Raw genomic sequence first — 22,721 nt, forward strand, 5'->3', positions numbered from 1 at the left:
GAGTCAGAGGATCTCTGAGTTCGAGGCTAGCCTGGTCTACAGAGTGAGTTCCAGGACAGCCAGGGCTACACAGAGAAACCATGAAGAGAGGGGGCGGGGAGAAGGAGGCATTACCAGCTCTTTGCAACCGGACCCTTCTGTGGGTGCTGTGAAAGCAGGACCCATTGTAATAAAATGCACTCCCACAGCAGTGCAAACCACTTTAGGACATAGTTTAGCCTCAGCATTAGGACTGCCCATTCCTCCCCCAACCCCCCCCCCACCAAACTGGAAAGGGAGAGATGGGTAAAAGGCACTGGACACTAGAAACTCCTGTTTATCTGAAATGTTCCACTTGCTCATGGCAGCTCCAGTGTTTTAGAGCAACTTTTGTCTTTGGGAAAAGAGCTAAATGCTCATGCGGCATTCCCACCCAATTCAGGACACTAAGAGCAGCACACAGAGGCAGATGTGGCAGGGAACAGGGTGCCACCTCACTCACACTCTGTACCCCACCTGGCCTGGGAGACCCCTGGTGTCTCCTGATTCCTCTGTCCCCAGACATTGAGTAAGCACCCCATGTCTCTGACCCATGATTAATCAGTGACTCCCCACAGTGCTCCCCAGGAAGGAGGCCACACACAGGCTGGTCGGTCAGCAGCAGTTATTGCTGGCAGATAATGAAATGTGTGTACGTTAGCAACCACCACAGGGCCAGCAAGAAGAACCTTCAGGAGTACCCGAACCAAACCCGCACTCACTCCCGCATGCATACCACAGGATGAAAAGCAATAAATTATTGGCCTCAGTCCTGCCTGGGTCCAAAGACGAGGCAGTTAAAGAGCAAAGCCTGCCCCGGGACTGCTTCCTCAGTTTCCCCTTGGGTCCTCAGCCAGGCAGTGGCCAGCCAGGTCGGGAAGCTATGCTCTCCTTGGCCACAGTAAGCTTAAATAAAATATTTGGCTTCTTATCAGAGAAGTATTTACAGACAAAGTAGGTGGCTCATCTGGACCTAAGGAAAGTTATCATAGGACCGCCCTGGGGGGGGGGGGGGGAGGTGCCAGCGCAGGTAGCGGGTGAGTTTGCGCACATTCTCCCAAACCATTCTTCCAGAAGAATGGATGACCAGCCTTAGTGAGCCAGGCCGGAAGGAAAGCATGCCAGGCAGGCCCTTTCCTCCTCAAGCATGGCTGTTCTCTCTCTTCCGGGAGTCAGTCAGCCCACAGAGTTCAAGGACTGGAATTTCTCCCTCAGATTTCTCACTCTCCCCTGCTTGTTTGTGTCCGCTGGGTCCCTGGGACTTTCTTCCTTGGGTTGGTGCTCTTCAGCCTCTTGGAAGCTTTGGCCCTGGCCCTGGCCCTGGCCCTGGCCCTTCAAAGGCACTGGTGAACTTGGTTCCTTCCCACTGCCCTCCTCCAGCCCCACAGTGAAGCCAGGGTAGGGCCCCTTCTCCATGACAATCACTCGCTGGTTGTTCTCCAGGGTAAGGTCTGCGGTGACGTACAGCGCGTCGCCGCCATTCAGCTTGCTTTGGGGAGGAGAATAAGGAAGTGGGTGTTGGGAGGCCTCCCCGGCTCCCTGGTGCCTCTTGGTGTTGAAGCTGCAGCAGCGGCCCACCTTGCCCGACACAGGAGGCTCTATAACGTTCTCGGGCAAGGAGCGGCTCCGGTTGATCAGCAAGCCACGGGGCCAGCTGCTCTCCGCCTGGGCGGCCTTGTCCTGGGAGGTATACTTGGAGCAGAGCTCTCGGACATCAGGCCAGTTGAAGGTCTCGGTGTCGAAGGGGCTGAGGGGGCTCCGAGCAGAGGGCCGAGACCCTGGTGGGGTGGTCCTTGGGCTGACAGCAGAAGGGCTGAAGGAGAAACGGCGTGGAGAGGTCTCCGCAGCAGAGGAAGACTTGGAGGCACCGTGTTCCTGCGCCATCAGCTGCTCATAGCTAAGAAGGGATAGCACAGGCTTCCTCCTGCCTGGGAAGAGAGAGAGAGAGAGAGAGAGCTACATGAACCACCATGAAGGAAGAGTCAGACCAGAGAGGGTGAAATGGGAGTCATCTTCAGCTGCATGTGGGCACTGGGGTACGCTGGAAGAGAAATCCCATTTTACCCTCTGCTCTCTTCTCGGAATGGAATGAGCCTCTAGCCAGTTCTCTAAGATCCCCTTGCTCAACTAGAAAAGCTAAGGGCTGGGCGGCCAGCAGACTCAGGCTTTGATCAGGGCCTCAGAGTACAAAAAACGGCACAACAGGTTGCCAAGGCCCACTGTGTACCACGTGGTACTTGGGGATCCGTCCCCCTCATGGCATGACCTCTTTTAGAAATTATGCCCCTCCCACTCCCCCAACCCCCGCTGAGAACACTGGACCTAAGTGGTTTCTCTACCCCAAGCCTCCTACACCCACATACCTTTGCCCCCTGACAGCTCTCCAGTTTCCTCAGGCAGGCCAGAGATGGTGGAGATCTGTTCATCCCTGTCGGAAGCTGCTTTTTCGAAGGGCAGAGGTGGCCTGGCCTTGATGTTCTTAATGCGGAGGCTGTACTGGCGGGCCAGCTGGTAGACCTTGCTCTTGACCCGCTCACTCACGTGGCTGTCCATCACGTGGGAGAGCTGCACAATACGGGGGTGCAGCGGGGTAACCAGCTCCCCCTGGACACCGCTGCTCAGCTCTTTCACCAGTTCTTTCAGCTCCCGGGCCAGGTGGGCTGGGCTGGGCTGCTCGGTCGGCGAGGCACTTTCTGGAGTGCCGACAGCAGACTCCTCAGTGATGGCCCCCAGCTCATGCTCCTCCAAGATGAATAGCGGCTCTTGGAGTTCAAAGCCGTTGGCCTGGCTCTGGCCAGACCCCGTCCGTGGGCTTCTCTCCAAAGATTCCATTCTCTCCCATATCTTTACAATTTCTGAAGATGGGCGGAACTCAGTATCTGTGACAGGAGCTAGGTCCCCTGTGACTGTCCGGCTGGGTCCCGGGAGGTCAAACAAGGTCCATGAGGCTGGCCGAGAGCTCCCCAGCCTCTTGGACCCAACTGGAGGTGCTGGGTCCGCTTCTGACTTGGGAAGGTTGTTGAACCTGGACACGGAGCTGCGTACCAGTCCTTTGGGGATGTACGAGAGGCTCTCCCGCCGACGGATGCTAAAGCCTGCATCGTGGTGCTCCGCGTTTTCATAGTAGCTCTTGATTTTGTCCAGCAACTGCCGGTCTCGGGTGGACAACGCCGATTCCTTTTTCTTGCAGGAAGTTCTGTCCGGTTCCATGGGGCAGCCTAAGCCAGCGTTTGGAGAGTCTGTCCCATTGACAGAAGGGCCACTGTCTGTGACCGTATCTGTAACAAGGGCCACTTCTGGGGTGGGTGGGTTGCTGAGGGAGTCTCCGGTGCTGCCCCATCGGGCTAGGCCCTTCTCACTGCCTTCCAGACTGAGCACACTGCTGCTCCGGCTGACAAGCCGTGGAGTCCCAATGCCACTGGACTTGCTATCCTCCATTGCCAGGCTGCTCCGCCGAGAGAAGCTACTGGCAAACCGCTCAGCGATGACACTGGCTTGGTCCAGCACGGAGGGTGGCAGGAGGCTCTCAGGTTCCTGGGCAGCTCCCATTCCCTCCTCTTCTTCCTCCTCACTACTCAGGGCTTTAAGGTCTTCAGAGCCCTCGGGCTCCACAAAGTCTACCACATCAGCTGGGTTGTCCACACCCAGCATCCCCTTCGGGGAGTGAAGCTGTGTTTCCAGGACTTCTGGGAATTCTGGGTCTGAAGGCATCTCCTCAGTGCTGGGACCTTCCAAGGCAGTAAAGACCTCTTGCTCGGCCCCAGGCTCAGGATCTGTCTCAACCTGGGATGCAACAGAGAATGTATCAGGGATGGAGCTGGGGCTCCTTTGTGAGGGTTGGGGGACAAGATGACACGGCCTGCTCTCAGGCCAGGTAGAGTGTCGTCAGTTTAGGACAAAGATAACCAGAATGAGCATCACTCCAAGCAGGACAACAGGTCCACTTATTCCTTCAGTGACCCTGCAGCTGGATGACAGACTTGTGTCCTCACTCCCAAGAATACCAGCAGGGGTGAGGAAAGGTGGTCACATCTGTCAGTGGCAACCTGCCTGGGAACTCCGGGCACAGTGCGGAAACATACAACCCAGCCAGGAGCTAACCCAGTTTCCCAGGGGCCCCACATATACCAAGATCCTGGGGTTCCACTGTCTTGACGTCAAGGCAGCTTGGGCTTCTAGGATTCAAAACTGGGTCTGAGCAATTATGAAAGGATATCCCAGCTTTCCCAAGGGACTAAAGGTTCCATGAGGCCAGGGGCCAGAGGGTACCTCAACCAGTCACTGTTGGAGGTTGAGCTCGATGCCCAGATCCCACATGGAAGGAGAGAACTGAGTCCCAAGCTCTTTGTTGACCTCCTCTTTAGAGCCCTCCCTCCCTCCCCCCTCCCCCTTCCCCCTCAGGACAAGGGATTTGGCTCCTGCCAGCCAACCTGCCTTAGCACCTGTGGGCCCAGCCTCACTGCATATGCCTAACAGATGGGCAAGGAGAAAGCAAACAGGAGGACTCTCTCCTGACCACCTGCTCATCTGAGCTGTAAGCTGGCCAGCACAGGCAGCTTCCCAGAGCAGTCTCCTGAGAAAAGATCAGCGCAGACACAAACCTCGGAGGCATCAGACCATCAGACCCGACTCCATCATCTGCAGAGCCACACCCAAGATCTAGACCTGTGCTGCCCACCACAGTAGCCACCAGCCATTCTGGCTGAGCATCTGCCACGAGGCCAGCCCAAATCAAGATCTGTTAGGAAGGTAAGATACACCCAGATTTTGGAAGGCTTTGTATAAAAGCATGGAATGTATCCGTAATTTTCCTTTGGCTCTGGTAGGCTACATAAAATAAGATATTAAGATTAATTTCACTTTTTCTTTTCTTTTGAGTCAGGTTCTCATAGAGCCCACACTGGCCTCAAACTTGCAATGTGTCTAAGGCTGGCTTTAAAACATCCAATTCTCATAATTCTCCTGCCTCTGCTTCCTGGGTACTAAGATTATGGGCATGTGCAACCATGCCCATTTTATTTTTATTTCTTTTGTTTGTTTGATTTCTTTGTTTTTTGAGGTTGGTTGGTTGGTTGGTTGGTTGGTTGTTGTTTTTTTGAGACAGGGCTTCTCTGTGTAACCTTGACTGTCCCAGACTAACTTTGTAGACCAGGCTGGACTCGAACTCACAGCGATCCGCCTGCCTCTGCCTCCTGAGTGCTGAGATTAAAGGCGAGCACCACCACCGCCCGCCTGTTTTTTGTTTGTTTGAGACAGTTTCTCTGTTACACAGAGGCCTGGCTATCCTAGACTTTGTAGACCAGGCTGGCCTTGAACTCACAGAAATCCACTTGCCTCTACCTCCCAAGAGTGCTGGGATTAAAGGCGGGTGCCACCATGCCTGGCTTTCTTTTTATTTCTTAACATGGTTACTAGAAAATTTAGTGTGTTAGTGGCACATTGCGACTAGATTCGCGAGAACCTGAGTTACACACAGGCCCTGTCACATACCACCATCCTTCTACACAGGACTACTGTCACGGTTTAAACAGTTAGCAGGATCCCAGAAAACTCATGTTAGGACTTGCTGTCCACTGTGACAGCATGAACAAGTAGGGACTTCAGGAAGTGACCACATCATAAGGGCTCCATATAAAAGAGGCTAAAGGAAGCTTCCTTGCTGTGAGGACACGGCAAGAATGTGAAGCAGAAAGAGAACTCCATGAGACAGTGAGCCGACTAGGGGTGCCTTGGGCTTGGCAGTCTCACTACTGTGAAGAATACATTCGTTGTTTATGTGCACTTGATCTAAAATACGTTGCTTTAGCAGCTTAAGTAGACAGCTATGTTTTTATCTAGGGTCACCTAGGTTCTTAGCCCTGTCCTGGAGGAGGTACAGCCTGGACTCTAGCTCCCGATCTTGTTCTAGAAAGGGAAAGGAGCTAGGTCCGCTGCCCCCACTCAGATGCAGCCCAGAGTGCAGCCTCTCTGTGCCTCTTTTCCTTCAGGAACGGTTGTGGGAAACAGAAGAAAAAAGCAAGAGGTACTCAATGGATACGCACAGTCTATTCCTTTGCCTAGGTGGCCCCAGGTATTACTGAGGCAACTAGCATGTTGTTTGGGGCCTGTCTTATGTTGGGCCCAGGAGGGTCACCTTCACTTAATTCATATTAACAGTTGGGCTGTGTTTGCCAAAACACACACCTCTAGGCTGTCCAGGTCGCTGGAAAGGGAAAGGGCCGGAAGTGGGGAGTCCCTGTTCCATGGGCCGATGAGGTAGCCTGTGCTCCAAAGACCTGCCTGTAGCCCTGGAGATCTGGACTCCCAGGCACTGTGTACTCTCCCTCCCTCTCGCTGGCTGGCTGCTCACCTCTGGCAGGGAAGAAACAGACTCGAAGCTCATGCGTTTCTCCGCACTGGTTGGAGACCGGTTGCTGGGCCTTCTGCTGCTCTTGGAGCCTTCGGCCTCCCGGTGTCTCTTCCCCTGCAGCAAGCAGAAGTCAGTTGACAACTGAGAACCGGTTCCCTCTGCATTCCATTCCAACACGGACAGTGCCTCCCATACCCCGAGGAGGCACAGGCAGTTCCTGAGAGCCAGTCCTGTACCCAAGCCGTTCCAAACAACCTGAACCACCAGGCCTGGGGCCACAGGGGTCCTTGGCAAAGTGTGCAGATGTAGAAGAGCCCAACCCACCCTTCCCTTCCACACACAGTGAGGTGACCTTCACACTTAGTGGATGCTGGCTTTCCCCTCCCCCACCCCCACCACCCTGTTAGTCCTGCTCTGTGGAGTAGTATACCAGTGGGTCCCCTAGTCCTGGAACAGTGCATGCCCGGGGCTCACCAGGGCGTGACAGTGAGTGAGTTACAAAGTGCTGACAGCAGGAGGGAAAGGGAATGTGCAGGGTAGGGTGGGAAGGACACAGGAAGGGACGGACTCTCAGAAGGACATGCACATGCCAGGCAACATGCAAGGAAGAAGGGAGATCAAACAGACACCTCACCATAGCACCCCGGGAGAAAAGTAAAGCGTTGGCCCGATAGTGCCAGCAGTGGAGGGCGGCCAGCAGGGAGCTGGCAAAGTCGGCTACCTGCTCCGCCACTGCTAGACTCTCTTCTTCCTCCTCTTCCTCCTCCGAGCCCGGGAGCTCTGGCCCAGGCACCTTGTCGCTGCCTTCATGCCCGGCCAGGTCTTCCAGGGAGACTGGGAAGGTTTGCCGCTGCTGCTCTTCCTCCTCCACTATCTCCTCCTCTTCCTCAAGCTCCTCCCTGGCATCCCCCTCAGTCTCTGGCTGCTGGTCCCGTGCATGGGGTGGCTGCCCAAAGTCCAAGAGGGCTCCAGCACTGCCTGCATGCTGTGCAGAGCACAAGAGCCCCTTGTGACCTGCCTTGTGGGCAACCGCCCTCCCATGGGTGGCTAGAAATGGCTTCATAAAAAAAAAAAAAATCTACTTCCAGATACCCAATCCTGGCCTCCTCTGGAGTAAGGCATTTTGTGATGGAAGGTCGAGATCCGGTTGGGAATAAAGTCCCCCAAAGGAGCCTACATATACCCGGAGAGGGGCAAATGCAGGCCAAGCAGGGCACCACCACACAGTGCTGCTGTAAGGAGGAGGACGTGAAAGGGTCCCTAGGGACTGATCTGGGTAGTGTCACCCACAGTCCGTCCTTCCAACCCCTCTTCCCCGGCCTCTGAGCCCCTCACTCACCTTCATCCCTGCTGCTTTGGCTGCTGACACCACCACAGGGTCCAAGCACATGGTGGGAGGAACACGGAAGAAGAGACCGATGAACAGGAGAAAGAGAGAAGCTCTTTAGAGAGACCAGAACCCCCGGGGAGGGGGTCTCCTATACTTTGGGGAGACCTGCCTGCCCTTCTCACAAACTCACCTTTGTCATTCAGTTGCCTGAGCAGGTGTTTGGTCGGTTCTGAAAAATACGAAGGGGCAGTTAGCATAGGTTAAGGAACCTGACCTGGGTCCCAAGCTCGATGCCATCACCAGCCCATTACCAGCCCAAAGTCCACTCTAGCTGGGCCCCAGCCACCCTAGGCCCAGTGTTACTGAGGCTCCCAGGAGGGGGTCTGAGCCATTCTGCCTCTCTGCAGCACACAACGATCTGCTCAGTCTCTGTATTAGCATGCCAGCCAAGGCCTTAGAGACGGGGTCATCTGCAAGAGATGGACCCCATGCCACCCGCCGCAGACCAGCTAGCCACTAAGCACAGTTCCATCTTAAGCCCCCCTACTTCCATTACAGGCAGCGCATCAGCACAAGAGCTATGCCCCACACCAAGCCCCTCACAGCACGTGGGCCGGGAAGCAGAGGTCGCACCCGACTTTCTACGGCCCTTAAGGCCTGGCATCTCGAATCCTTGCTGCCTGCTGGGAAGTGTTGCCCTGTTGAACAGGGTATGACCAGGCTCTGGGGACACAAAATACAACTATTAGGCTAAGGGTGTCATCACTTTGTGCCCCAACCTTTCTGAGAACAAACCTACGAGCCAAGAGGGGGGAGGAAAACAGGATTGTGTCTCAAGAGACTGCTCTACAGAGCCCTCGGCCCACCCCTCCCCTGCCTGGAGAAACGTGACAGCTTAGGTATACCCCTGATTTTCTATAACTTTAGAGTCACGGTAAAGTCTGCAGACTTTACTGTCTTTTAGCTGACCCTCAAGGGGACACACTGAAACAAACACAATGGCACAACCCCTATCCATAGCCACATAAGACCTTTTTTTAAAAGACAAGGTCTCAGCTGGGCGGGGTGGTGTCTACCTGTAATCCCAGTGCTCAGGGAGGCAGAGGCAAGGTGGATCTCTGTGAGTTCAAGGCCAACCTGGTCTACAAAGTCCAGGACAGCCAGCGCTCTGGTCCTCATGCTATGTGACAGGCACTTTGTCAGCTTTCTCTCCCTCACCACCCTCAGTTCATTTTAAAATGAGGAAGCAGACTCATCAGGATAGGCACTTGCTGCCAAGCCAGGCCTGAGTTTAGTCCTCAGAACACACATGGGGAGGGAAAGAAATGAGCACTAAAAGTTATCCTTAGACCTACACACCAATGCCATAGCCCTTAAATACACACACTTACACACACACACTTACACACACACACACACACACACACACAGACATATGTATAGTTAACATTAAAGATTTTTAAGTGTAACAAAGTGAGAAATAGAAGTGTTCTATTCTCTCCAGTGAAGCCTTATATGAAGAATATTTAAGAGTTTAAAAGCTCTTATCCCACAGTGGTCTTGTGTACCTGATACAGCTGTCTAGGTGGAGACAGAGACCCTGAGGCCTAGCCTGGGCACCTGAGCCATATCGTGTGTGTCCTGAGTCCTTGCTCTCGGCATCCTCAAGGTCCGCTTTTACACACAATTCCTGCAAGCCCGCCAGCTGATCCCTACCACACAGGAGGTATAGAAAGCATGCCTCTACAGAGAACATGCTGGAAGCAAGGGTGGAAGAAATGCCACATTGAACATGAGCCTCAAACGCAGGCCACCACCACCTTTGGCAACTCGCACGCCATCAGTGGCACTGCAGCACTGGCTCCAGAAAAAGAAAAGTGCAACTGTGGTCTTCTAGAAGGCTCCAGAGGATAGAGCACATCTTAGAAGAAAAATTAGCCGGTGTGTGGTGGCGCACGCCTTTAATCCTAGCACTTGGGAGGCAGAGGCAGGCAGATCACTGTGAGTTCGAGTCCAGCCTGGTCTACAAAGTGAGTCCAGGACAGCCAAGGATAACACAGAGAAACCCTGTCTCAAAAAGCGAAAAAACAAAACAAGAAAACTAATCTCTTTGTAGTCACAGGCCAAAATCTCAGCCACGTGGAAATTTTAGCCTTGCCTATCTGTTCATTTCCTGACCCCGGATGACTAAAGTTGATCGAGAGACAACGGTTTTACTGAGCTATAATTCACACACTATACACGCCACCTACGTAAAGTATGAAATTCAATGGCTTTAAGTACGTTCACAGAGGTGTGTGTGTGTGTGTGTGTGTGAGAGAGAGAGAGAGAGAGAGAGAGAGAGAGAAAGAGAGAGAGAGACAGACAGACAGACAGACAGACAGACAAACAGACAGAGACAGAGATATTTTCTCTATGTAACCCTGGCTATCCTAGAACTCACTCTGTAGACCAGGCTCGCTTCAAATTCACAGAGATCCTCCCTGCCTCTGCCACCTCTGCCTCTCAAGCACTGGGATTAAAGGTGTGTGCCGCCATCACCACCCAGGTGGGAAGAAGCACTTTTTGTCTTCTGGTACTGAGGACTTGAGCCTGGGGCCTGCCTCAGCACACTAGCCAAGTGTTCTGCTACTAAGCTACATCCCCATCTCTTAGAGCTCAAGTTCAAATGCTGATGTTGTCGTGACAGGCAGGCATTAATACCTCCACTACTGTCCTAGTGAGCACCGCCTGTCAACTCGTCACGGCCTAGTGGGGCTGGGTCTTTAGTGGGCGTGTCTGTGAGAGACTGTCTTGATTGCTAACTGATGTAGGAGGGCCCAGCCTACTGTGGAAGGCACCATTCCCTGGGCTGCATAAAGAAGCCTCAGTGGGCTGGAGAGATGGCTCAGCGGTTAAGAGCACTCATTGCCTGCTCTTCCAGAGGTCCTGAGTTCAATTCCTAGCAACCACATGGTGGCTCACAACCATCTGTAATATAATCTGATGCCTTGTCTGGCCTGCAGGTGTACATGCAAGGCAGAGCTCTGTATACATAATAATAAATACATTTTTTAAAAAAAGCCTTAGTGAGTCAGCTAGCAAGCAGCATCCTCCATGGCTCCTGCTGTGAAGGAGCCTCGGTCACAGGTAATGTGTGCAATAGCAGCAATCAGATCTTCCTTAAGGTCCTGCCTTGGGCTTTTAATCATGAAATGTATATAGTCAAACCTTGTTAGCCTAGGAAGGAGCCACCTGGGATTAATACCAAACATTGCAAACATGAAAACTCTCCAGAGACCACCTGGCTCCACCTTCTAGAAGGTCAAAGTTCAGGTATCAATCACGTGTTCAAGGGCCCCACAGGTGGTGGCAATCAAGACTCAGTGTTCTTGTGAATTCAATCCAAACAATATTCTCAATCTAGACTCATTCGCCTTAACCTACTGTACGGAGACTCCATCACAGCCTAATCCAGATCTGCCCTTGGGCCTCAGACTTATTGGTAAGTCATAGAAAAATGCAGCTCCCCCCCCCCAAAAAATAAATCAATCACTGAAACATCCACACCCCACACCATCACAGCAGAGCTAAGAATAAAAAGGCAAGGTTTTCTCTTTCTAAACAGACGCCTCATTCTAATAACTCTTAGGAGCACATTAGCAAATCCTGTCATGGGAGAAAACCCAGCAGAGGAAAATGGAATGACCCAAAATAAATATTTCCTGTCTGGATTTGGTGCCACTCGGTCTAAGCACTTTTCCTCCCACCCAGCTTCTGCGCTGTCTGTCACTTTAGAATTGGACTGAGAAGCTATCTGTGACATCCAAGTGCTGCTCTGGCTGGGCAGCAGTGCAAAGAGGTTTAGAAGGCTAAGAAGAGACACCAAATCCTGAACAACAAATATCCCCCAGGCCCTTGAACAGGTGGGTAGCCCTGGGGAGCAGAAGGTCCAGGAGGCGGCTGGTGGAGGGAGGGCAGCATTGGGGCAAAGAAAAAAATGGTCCATCGATGTCACCAAGCCACCCTGTTGTCTTCCCCAGACTTTTTTTTTTTTTTGAAAGAGTAATGCCCTACTATGTTGTTGCAGAGAATCCCAAGCCTGGGCCAGGATCCTATGAAGAAGGCTCTTTCTCGTCCACACGGCCCTCCCTTACCAGACTGCCTGCGTCCTTGCCGCACATGGGTAGACACCTCATCCTGGGAGGACCAAGCCTTCTTCAGACGCTCTGGGCTACAGCGATACCTATTGGGATCTGTAGCCAGGAGAGAAACAATCAGGCTTCTAGCTGCCCGATGGCCTGCCTAGATGCTGCCTGTACTGGACAACACATCTTCTTCCCCCCCGCCCCCCCTCAGCTCCAGATGGTCCTGGATGCCCCTCAAGTCTCCCATCTTCCATCTTCTTACAACCGGTTGCTTCCAGCACTCAGGGTCCTGCCATTTAGCAGGACGTCACTCATTACACAACCAATCCCTAGCACTGGATAGAAAAAGCCTCCCACTTCCTGCCCCCTCCTTTCTGCTCCTAGACAAATAAATGTCCAATATATTGCCTAACAAGGTACATAATTAGGGACAAAACAGGCAGAAGAGGGTGACTTACAATAGGAGTCCATTTCCAAGATGGCTTCCTTGGCCTAGAAGGCAAGGAAACCCATAGTCAGCACCTGTCTGTTCCTTGCCTGCCCACAAGCCAGAGGACTCCCACAGTGTCGTGCCATGGCTTGTCCATCTCCTGTAGCAACACCTGCTGTCACTGGAGCCAGGAAGAAAGGCTCCAGCAGGTTCCTGGGAGCTAAGTCAAGGGACATGGCCTCCCCCGAAGCCCGTCTGAGCACCCTAGGAGCCAACCTTCTGGGGTATGGTGGCATGGTGGTTCTCCAAGATAAGTCTCTTGATGTGGTGAGTCCAGCTCCGCTTCTCCTCCACTGTCTTGGCCTAGGAGAGCCCGAGGAGAAGGAACAGGGTTGATTATTTCAGGTCAAAACTGCCCAGAGTACACACACAGCACTTCTGCCGAGGGCCAGAGAGAATTAAGAGGGGATTGTGCTAGGGTTTCTGTGTACACTTCCGAGAGGAGCCTCTAATGATCTCAATTTTCCCAGATGGAGACACTAGGGCGTGGGGCAGCCAGGGAACGGGGAGCTACAGGCAAGTGTGCTTGGAAGTCTTGGTCCCCAGCCCCTCCCCGAGGCCACGCCCTCACCTGGATGCTGTACTGCTGCTTGCTGTGCTTATAGTGGGTGACGGTGAAGCACAGAGAGTCTCTGGTGCTTTCAATCAGCATCAGTGAGGAGCACTGGGGGCAGAGAACAAGGTAACTCAGTAAGAGGGAAGGGGATCCCAAACCCCTTGAGACATCTCAGGAGACAGCACTGGAGCCCGATGAAGCTAGAAGGAGCCGGGAAGAAGAGAAGGCAGCAGAAGGGAGGACAGCCTCATTACCGGAATGTGACCCTTGTAGACAAAGTGATCGCCCCGCTTCTTGGTGATCAGCAGTATCTTGTCAAAGAGGAAGAAAGTCCTCTCATTGCGCACACGGTGTACGCGGAAGGTGGCTTCCAGGACCAGTTCTCCATAGGTGGTCAGGTCTGGCCCCTTCCAGTTAATGAGCAGTGACTGGATCTCCTGCAGTAGAGATTCCCCACCCCCAATACCCAGAGTCAGGCCTCACCCCAAAGGCTTCCCCCTGGACACCACTCCTTAACTCAGCAGGGCACAGTGGTAACATTCCTTCTCCCGAGCCCAGAGCACCTGTAGCCGAACCGCGTGCTCGTGTCTCCTCTTCATGTCGTTGATGTACCAGGCCACACACGTCATGGTGTCAATGGCATCCTCGACCACCTCGAAGCCATCCTCTTCTTCGTCAAAGTGCTTGGCGATTTCCTGGATACAAGACAGGTGGTGTCTAAGCGAAGGTGACCTCAAGGCTCTACCCCACCCCCACCCCCACCCCGGCCCCCACCCCAGCACATATCCTGGGGGGGGGGAGAAGCCCTGAGCTACCTGGAGCAGCAGGTGGTACTTGAGGATTCGCTGGACTGGCTTAAGCAGGTAGGAGCCCAGAGGCAGGGAGTGCTGCAGCAGTTCCTGCCGGTCTCGGAAGAACTTGGCTTGTTGCTTGTCCTGCATGCACTCTGTCAGGGCTGCCACTGAGCTGGGGTGGGTAGGAATGGGTGTCCCTGCTGAGGAGGGAGGAGCACCCCCCCCCAGCCCCCCACCCCCGTTTCTCATCAACCGGCCCAGATGCCCTTCTTGACCCAAAATTACTTACTTGGGGTAGTTGTTGCAATACTGAGTGTATATATCAAACTCTTGGCTCTAAGGAAAGACCGAAAAAACAGAATCAATGACTTCAGGGAGATTCTCACATGACAGGAAAACATGGTGGGGCCAAACGGCAGGTCCCTGACTCCTCCCCACCCCTGAGATCCTGCAGAGCCATCTTGGCATGTGTTTGTCCAGGGCATCCCAGCCATGTGACAGCCTTGGCCAGGAGTCCCCTGTACTTAAGTGTCCTCTTACGTTGGGCTCTCCTATGCTAAGACCATGGGACAAGGAGCAGGGACCCTGTCCTTCTTACCCTTTCCACGAAGCAGCTGGCCACAGCCACAGGGTCACTATTGCAGCTGTCCAGGTCTCTGAGGAGTTGGCTGGGGGAGGGGAGAGAGGCCGTTAGAGCCCAAGGCCTGTAGACACACACACACACACACACACACACACACACACACACACACACACACACACACCCCGCCCACAGATTACCACTCGGCCCTGGTGTCATGCTGTGTATGAATTGTAGCATCTATCCATCCTGAGTAAACCATGCCCCAGGTGGCAACATGGAAAATATCCAGCACACCACAAAAAACAAAAAACCAAACCAAAGCAAACAAACAAACAACAAACAAAACCCCCAGAGATCAACATGCTCAGCCAGCAGCAGAGGAAGAGGGGACACGGTACCCACCTTGGGAGGGGGCACAGCACCTCTGTGAGCAGGAGTCAAACACACAAAAGCAGAGATTAAAGAAGGGGGAAAAAAAGAGAGAGAAAACTAGCAAAGAACACTCCCAGGTGGGAGGGTACAGGACGCAGAGAGACAGGGAGAGACTGAGCAGAGTTATGTTGGGTGGCGGCATTTGAGGCTACACTGGAGATGGCACTCGTCCGCTTCTTTGCTCATTCCCTATCCGCCTTCACCATACCTTCCTGAGTCTTGTTCCTACACTCCTAATGACCCACTGCCCAAACTCTTCCAGCTGCAAGGGGACCCTGCCCTGTCAACACTGTTCTGGAAACTGTTTCTCTTGACAGCACCCTCATCTGAGTGTCTGTGGTTCCAGAGCAGCTGATTCGACCTTCGCAGACTTATCAAGCGTGTTTTGCCTGGCCTGTGCGATGTACCAACCAAGTCGTTCTCAACCTTGCTAATACCATGCTTCATGGGGTAGTGTTCCCTGCAACCACAAAATTATTTTTGTTACTACTTTAAAACTGTAATTTTGCTGCTCTTCCCCCCCCCCCACTCCCCGCTGGGGACAAGGTCTCTGTGTAGCCTTGGCTGTCCTGCACTCCCTTTGTAGACCAGCTGGCCTCGAACTCACAGCAATCTGCCTGCCTCTGCCTCCCAAGTGCTGGGATTAAAGGCGTGCGCCACCACGCCTGGCTAATTTTGCTACTTTTATGAATCGTAATGTAAATATATTTTTGGAACTAGAGGCTTGCCAGAGGCTTGTCGCGACCCACAGGTTGAGAATCACTGGAGCAGGTCAGCGAGTCCTTCCTTCCCTTGGCTTCAGTGTGAAGGAAGAGAAATAGACTATAAGATGTGCAGGATGATAAACAGAAAAAAGAGCCACCCACAGGAAGAGCACAGGTGTGCAAGGCCTAATGGTGACCCAGGTGCTGGAACCAGCAAACACGTGGCTCTAATTCATTAGCCTCTAGGCAAGGCAGCTGCTGCCTCCTCCCAGCATAGCTCCACCATCCTGTGCAAGGGCAGACTTGACGTCCCCATCACAGCAGCCAGGCCTGTGTGTCCCAGTCCCTGGGTCCAGTCATCCAGGGATGTGCCGCAGGGCAGACCGGGGCTAGCACATACCTGTTCAGTGCGTATATGTTCTCGATGTTCCCAAAGAGGGCGCTGACCTGCTCTGGCTTCAGGAGCCCGGGGGTGTCAATGATCTTCAAGAGGTAGTCCTACACAGAGAGAGGTCTAAGGACCCTGCGGCCTCCTGGCTTGATCACCTCACAGCCCTAATCACACCTTAATCCCTACTGCATTTTATGACTATGACACCATTTCACAGGCAGTGTCCACCACACTGAGCTATGGGTATTTACTCAAAACGTCACACCCACTTGGCAACCTAGAATGTAACCTTATTTGGAAACAGGGTCTTTTGTGGATGTCATTAGTTAAATTGCTCAAGATGACATCATCTAGTATTTAAGGCGGCTCTAGGCCCCTTTGCTGGTGTCCTTCAAAGAGAAAAGGACACAGACACAAAGCAGGTGGTGGGAGGAAGCCAGGACATGCAGCTGCGGGTCACAAGAACTGCTTCGAGTGAGAGGCCAGCCTAGGCGACACAGCAAAAGCCTATCTGAAAAAAGCAAACCAAAGGGCTGGTGACATGGCTCAGCAGGTAGCCTAGCAACCTGAGTTCATCCCTAGAACCATATAAAGACGGGAGGAGAGAGAGGATTCCGCAAAGTTGTTTTTGTCTTCCACATGTGTACTGTGGCACAAACATGCACACATATACATACATGCTTGTGTGCTTGTGCGCACACACACACACACATCCCGTTTTGTTTTTTTGAGACAGGGTTTCTCTGTGTAGCCCTGGCTGTACTGGAACTCACTATGTAGACCAAGCTGGCCTCAAACTCACAGAGATCTGCCTACTTCTTCCTCCTGAGTGCTGGTAAAAGCATGTGCGACCACGCCCAGCTTTTTTGATTTACTTATTCATGTATTTTATGTATATGAGTGCTCTGTCTTTATCACACTAGAAGAGGGAATCAGATCCTATTACAGATTTGTGAGCTACCATCTGGGAATTGAACTCAGGACCTCTGGAGAAGCAGCCACTGCTCTTAACCACTGTGCCATCTCTCCAGCCCCCACACCTTTTTTCTTAATAAAAAACAAACAATCTGAAAGAGAATTCATTTGTGGTGCACAGGCCACCAGGTTTTGTGGTAATGTGTACATAGCCCTACCTCCCCAGCAGGCAGAAGGCTCCTCAATCGTAGACACATGTCACCTTTCCCTGTATGTCCTATAGTACGAGACACCTTTACTTCTGCCACTCCTGTTCATTTTTCAGAACCCGAGGCTCCACAGCCATGAAACAGCAGGATGGGGAAGCTGGAGGTATCTGGCTGGGTTTAATCCCTACAGAACACTTAGGTCTTCTCAATCAAGCTAAAGCCCCCTCCTTTGCTATCTCAGTGCCCACTCCCCAAGCACCCACAGGAAATTCTACTATCCCACTGATGTGGCGTGGTGTTATAAGGAAGCATGAGAGGCCAACAGGCTGCACCAGGCAGGTCCCCAAAGCTTCCTCACGGCCTCATGGGAAGCAGATAAACAGAGACAGGTGTGCCAGGGAGAGCTTTCCATCCTAGGGTGGAGACTAAAGAGATGAGCCACTGGAGACCAGCATCCTTGGCCTCTTGAAGAGATGGCCAGCCCCTCCCGGCCTTGCCACTCACCTCCACAATGCTGCGCAGGTCCTGCACATACATGCGCTCTGTTTCCACGATCTCTCGAACCACCCTGCCCAGGTAGCTGAGCTTGTGATGGGCCGGACTTGTCCCTGCGCGGCCATTGAATGGGGAGAGGGGTCCCTTCATGTTCAGCCAGCCACTGGAGTTGTTGTTGCTGTTGGGAACGTGTCGGCTCCAAGGGGCAGCTGTGCCATTCTGGGCTGAAGCCTCGGAGCCAGCGGGCTCCTCCATGGCACTGTGGCTGTCACGGGAGGAGCCGGATGAGGAGGTGGTGGACATTAGGCTCGGCGGCCGCTCCTGGCTGCCATCTTGGTGGAGGGCAGTAGAGACGGGCATCCTGGCATCGCTGCCTGGGACTGTTGCCTCGGGGAGATTCTGGAGCAAAACAGACAGATGCAAGCTCTGAGTACTTACAGAAATCAGAAAGCGGAAGGAAGGGAGGTTGCCGGAGACAGGGAGGGGGCAGAATGGGAAATCGCTGTGAGGGGTCCAAAGTTCAGTCTGAGACGATGAAAATGGTTCCAGAACGGATAGTCACATGGTAATGACTCGAATGTCCTCCGTGTCATGGAACTACACACATAGAGGGTTAAGATAGTAAATCTTCACGTTTATGTATTTTACCACAATTTTAAAAACAAGGCCAGAGCAGGGAGTGGTGGTGCACACCTTTGATCCCAGCACTAGGGAGGCAGAGGCAGAGAGATCTCTGTGAGCTCAAGGCCAACCTGGTCTGCAAATTGAGTTCTGGATAGCCAGGGTTACACAGAAAAACCCTGCCTATAAATAAATAAATAAGTAAATAAATAAATAATAAATGGCCAGAGCAGGGAGTGGTAGTGCACACCTGTAATTCCAGCACTAGGGAGGCAGAGGCAGGTGGATCTTTGTGAGTTTAAGGACAACTTGGTCTACAAAGTGAGTCCAAGACAGCCAAAAAAAATATTTTTTTCCTAATTAAATAAAAACAAGTCCAGTGAGATGGTTCAGCAGGTAAAGGTCTTGTTACCAACCCTGATAACCCAAGTCCCATCTCTGAGACCCACATGGTAAGATGAAAACTGATTCCTGAAAGTTGTCCCCTGACCTCTCCGCACATATGCCAAGGCATGTGCAACCAGCTCCCAAATAAGCAAGTGTAATAAATAAAAACAAAGACTAAACTAAACACTGAGGAAGACCATTCCCTTGGGCTGTGGACACTGACTGTAAGGGTGCTCGAGTCACAATCTTTCCCAGAGTGGGGATAGGTAAACTACACCAGGAGACAGGAAGGTCTCAGAAACGTGAGGCCCCAGGAGAGCAGGGAGGCTACCTAAGCCAACACTAGGGGGCCTTCTGAAGAACTCAGTCCCCAGTTCCAAGGGCTGAGAACACAGTTCAGTTGGTAAAGTGGTTGCATAGCATGCACAAGGCTATATGCTTCAGTACTGTATAAAACCAGGCATGGTGGTACATACCTGTAACCCCAGCACTGGGCAAGTGGAGGCAAGAGGGCATCAAGGTCATCCTCAGCCGTACAGTGAGCTCTAGGCTAGCCTGGACTTCATGACACTCTGTCCAAAAACTATTATTTGAGAGGGGGAGGGAGGGGCGAGAGGGAGAGAAAGAGAGAGAGAGAGAACACCAGCCCTGCCACTTAGGCAAAGTGCTTGGCCTCTCAGGGCTTCACCTATAAAACAGAGAGTACCCCCAGAACTACGTCCTCAAGCTGAGGCAACCTGCCACCTGCCCTCTGAGCATGGTACATGGCAGAGTAAATGCTCTATAAACCATCACACGCACATATCAAAATGTGTGTCCCACGTGCCTGCCTGTCTAGGCCCATGCTAGGGGTCACTGCACAGAAATAGGCCAAAAGCTGGCTCTCTGTAAACATTTTATGTATTTATGTTTGTGTGTATATCCATGCATGTGGAGGACAGAGGACAACTTGTGGATATTTGGTCCATGTGGGAATTAAATTCAAGTCATCAGGCCTGGCACCCTTACCTGCTGGGCATTTCACCAGCCCCAGGCTCTTACACTATTACAACCAGCAGATAGGAGTTCTGCAAAGGACTGAAAAATCTCAGGGGCACCAGTTGCTCCGCCTGTACCTGACGCTTTCTCAACACTAAGAGGAAAGAGAAAGGATGGTGCGCGCACGTGCGCGCGCGCGCGCGCGCACACACACACACACACACACACACACACACACACACACACACACACACGAGCCGCCTGGCCCCACTCCCAGGTGCCTGGTGTTGGCAGGCCCCTGACTCAGCCACACCAGGAAATTCCCCAGGGCTGTGAACCAAGCTGTGTCTCCTCTCAGCACGGCTGGGCAGAGCAGCACAGGAGGCAGGAAACTGCACCCAGGTGAGACAAACACAGCCACAGGTGGACTTTATTCCCTGAGCGGATGTATGGTTCATAGCCCACTCCAGAGACAGAACACCTCACGCCTACCCACGGGACCAAAGCTGCCTCCTTGGTTGCTGTTTCCTCCGACAAGGAGGAGGAAGAGGAGGGGAGGAAGAGAAGGAGAAACTACAGGCACATCTCTTGCCTCTATTGTCCCAAGTGCTCTTAAGTCCAACCTAGGACTCAGAAGCCACCAGATCAGACCTGGCCCACAGGGACTTAACCTAGAGACCAGGGTCTTTGGCCTCGGCCTTTTGCAGATGCCGCCCTCTCCACCTGACATGACCTAACTCCATGTCATACTCAACCTTCTGCTCTCGGGCTTCTAGAAGCTCTTTCTCTAGAACCTCCCCAGAAGCCTCTGCTATCCGCTGTTGTTGCCTCGGGTTTTCTCTTCTGTTATCTCACTGTGTGATGCTGTGATTACCCTGAGACCTTCTGTCCTGGGCTACCGGTTACATAAGTAGAATCAGTCATTAGGAATAGTTTGGTCATTAGTAAACAAGTTGATGGGTTTTGGGATTTTTTTTGAACTTATTTATTTTTACTTCACATGCATTGGTGTTTTGCCTGCATGTATGTAGGTCTGTATGTATGAAGGAGTTGGATCTCCTAGAACTCAAGTTAGAGACAGCTAAGATCTTCCCTGTGGGTGCTGGGAATTGAACCTGGGTCCTCTGGAAGTGCTGCCAGTGCTCTTAACTGCCAAATCATCTCTCTAGCCCCCAAGTTTGTTTGTTTGTTTGTTTGTTTATTGTTTCATTTTGGTTTGGTTTGGTTTGGTTTTTCGAGACAGGGTTTCCTCTTGTAGTCCTGGCTGTGCTGACCTTGTTTTGTAGACCAGGCTGGCCTCGAACTCACAAAGATCCATCTGCCTCTGCCTCCCAAGTGCTGTGATTAAAGGTGTGTACCACCACACCCAGTGTACCACCACACCCAGCTCCAAACTGATGTTTTTAACTAAATTCCCCAATCCTCCCCCCCTTCTTTTTTGACAGGGTCTTCAGTATCCAAAGCTGGCCTCCAACTCCCAAGGACGACCCTGAACTCGTGATCCTCTTGCCTACCTAACGCCTCCTGGTCCCTGGAAGTACAGGCACATGCTACCACACATAATTTTTGGGGTGCTAGGGTTCAGCTTAGTGAATGCTAAGCAAGCACTCTTCCAAGAGAGCCATAGCCCCAGCCTGTTGCTTTATTAAGAGAAAAGTTCAGCACGTTCAGACCCACTTATGATCCAACACTAACCTAGGCAAGCCCTTCGCAGGGTCAGCACTTTGTCACTGCATCTCAGCTACGGGATCATCCAGAGCCCTCCAAGGTGCTCTGTGTAAGCCTATCATCTGACAGGCAAGGGCCCAGTGGCAGCACTAGCATTGGTGCTGGGGTTTGCCTTAACCTAGAACTCAGGGAGAACTCTAGGGAAATATGCTGCTGCTTCCTCGCTCCCGCAAAGAGCCTTTATACTAACCAGCTGCACCCTTTTGCTGGGGAGACAGGGCCCAAACTCTACCCTGCCCTTGACCCCCACCTCCCACCCCACCCCCATCAGTCCCAACTGGAAAAGAAGCAGGCAAGGACTTATGAGACTTTTCCCAGATTAGCCCCGGGGGTCAGGTCAGCTCCCGTGGGGAAGCTGAACGGAAAAAGCCCAAGTCCCAGATGGGTTTCATAGCCAGCCAGGCCATTAGCAGGACAGCAAGAGTCGCCGCGGCCCCACCCCATCCCACACACGCCATCAGGTATGTTAGGTAGGTTAGCGGTATGTATGTAGGCTAGGTTAGTGTCTAAAAGGTACCTTCCTTCGGAGTCACTCTACAGGGACCCCACTTCTCCAGTTAAATACAGTTTCCTGTTTGCTAACCCAGCGGTCCTATTGAAAGCTGAGTAACTGCCTGAATCCCCCAGAGCTGAAACAAAACAGTGTGGCCACTTGCTCAACGGACTGCGGACTGCGTGCTGTAGGGTAGTAAGCCTCACCTGTCCCTGCACCGATCACTGAGTGTGGAGCTGTGCCAGGCTCCAGCCACCTATGCTCTCAAAGCCACTACCTCCCTGAAGACCTCACACCAGTCAGGGCCTCAAGCAAGGCGTTAGTCACGGGCCCTGGATGCCACTGCTTCGATTTAGGATAAACTACAAGGACACAGGTAAACTTGAAAGCTGAGGCCCAGATGACCACCCAAAGGCCCGAGAAGGCTACGTCCAGATCTGTACCACGTGGCCAGCCTCTGATGACTAGATAGACAATACAGAGTCTGGGTCAAAGGATCACCGGCCATAGGGAAGCAGTGAGCAAAGGATTCCCAGGATTAGACTTGGGGTTTCTCAAATGACATGTCAAGACCTGCAGTGGCCTGGGGTCCTACCCATGATCACAAGGTTCTCTCTCCTGGAGAGACAGGCCAAGAAAGGTCCGAAGAACCCAAATGGTGTTGAGTGAACGGTTCGGCTGGCCACAGGGCGCTGACACACCCTACTCCAAGAGGCTGCCCTGAGTCACTTCTGGGTGTACAGAGGAGACAGCTAAGCCAGATCCTACTCAAACATTCCCGTGGGCAGAGCTACCTGTCCGTCCTTCCTCCCTACCTGATGAGCAGTGTAAGAGTCATCCTAAACCAGGACCAGAACCTGGTTCCAAACTTGTTTTGTTTTGTTTTGTTTTGTGAGACGGGATTTATCTGTGTAGTCTTGGCTGCCCTGAACTCGCTCTGTAGAGAGGCCGGCCTTGAACTCAAGGATCCTCTTGCCCCTGCCTCCCTAGTGCTGAGATTAAAAGCGTGTGCCACCACCCCACCCACCGGCTTGTTTTGTGTTTTTTCAAGACAGGATTTCTCTGTGTAGCCCTGGCTGACTTGGAACTCACTCTGCAGACTAGGGTACCCTCGAACTCAC

The 22,721-nt window shown here is 52.6% G+C and overlaps 1 protein-coding gene across 13 annotated transcripts in view; it reads right to left on the reverse strand.

Annotated features, from left to right (window-relative positions):
* Positions 1-626: 626 nt before the first annotated feature.
* The window catches only part of PLEKHG3 (pleckstrin homology and RhoGEF domain containing G3), a 44,914-nt gene continuing 22,819 nt past the window's right edge, over positions 627-22,721 (reverse strand). For 4 of the 13 annotated variants that reach the window (XM_084793562.1, XM_084793564.1, XM_084793563.1 and 1 more), the window contains exons 2-19: positions 17,403-17,792; positions 15,784-15,881; positions 14,263-14,332; positions 13,954-14,000; positions 13,686-13,836; positions 13,434-13,565; positions 13,125-13,307; positions 12,886-12,978; positions 12,531-12,617; positions 12,283-12,316; positions 11,834-11,932; positions 8,331-8,420; positions 7,888-7,926; positions 7,707-7,729; positions 7,002-7,352; positions 6,368-6,481; positions 2,382-3,801; positions 627-1,946 (exon numbers count right to left, since the gene is read on the reverse strand). In XM_084793562.1, coding sequence (XP_084649688.1) covers positions 1,195-1,946; positions 2,382-3,801; positions 6,368-6,481; positions 7,002-7,352; positions 7,707-7,729; positions 7,888-7,926; positions 8,331-8,420; positions 11,834-11,932; positions 12,283-12,316; positions 12,531-12,617; positions 12,886-12,978; positions 13,125-13,307; positions 13,434-13,565; positions 13,686-13,836; positions 13,954-14,000; positions 14,263-14,332; positions 15,784-15,881; positions 17,403-17,792 — 4,173 coding nt within the window. In that variant the 3' untranslated portion in view covers positions 627-1,194. Of the gene's footprint in view, positions 1,947-2,381; positions 3,802-6,367; positions 6,482-7,001; positions 7,353-7,706; positions 7,730-7,887; positions 7,927-8,330; positions 8,421-11,833; positions 11,933-12,282; positions 12,317-12,530; positions 12,618-12,885; positions 12,979-13,124; positions 13,308-13,433; positions 13,566-13,685; positions 13,837-13,953; positions 14,001-14,262; positions 14,333-15,783; positions 15,882-17,402; positions 17,793-22,721 lie in introns of those variants that run through there. The other 9 variants (XM_084793567.1, XM_084793557.1, XM_084793566.1 and 6 more) reach the window with 9 other exon arrangements.

Source organism: Acomys minous, assembly GCF_964271855.1.
Source record: "Acomys minous genome assembly, chromosome: 8".
In the NCBI taxonomy this organism is placed as follows: domain Eukaryota; kingdom Metazoa; phylum Chordata; class Mammalia; order Rodentia; family Muridae; genus Acomys; species Acomys minous.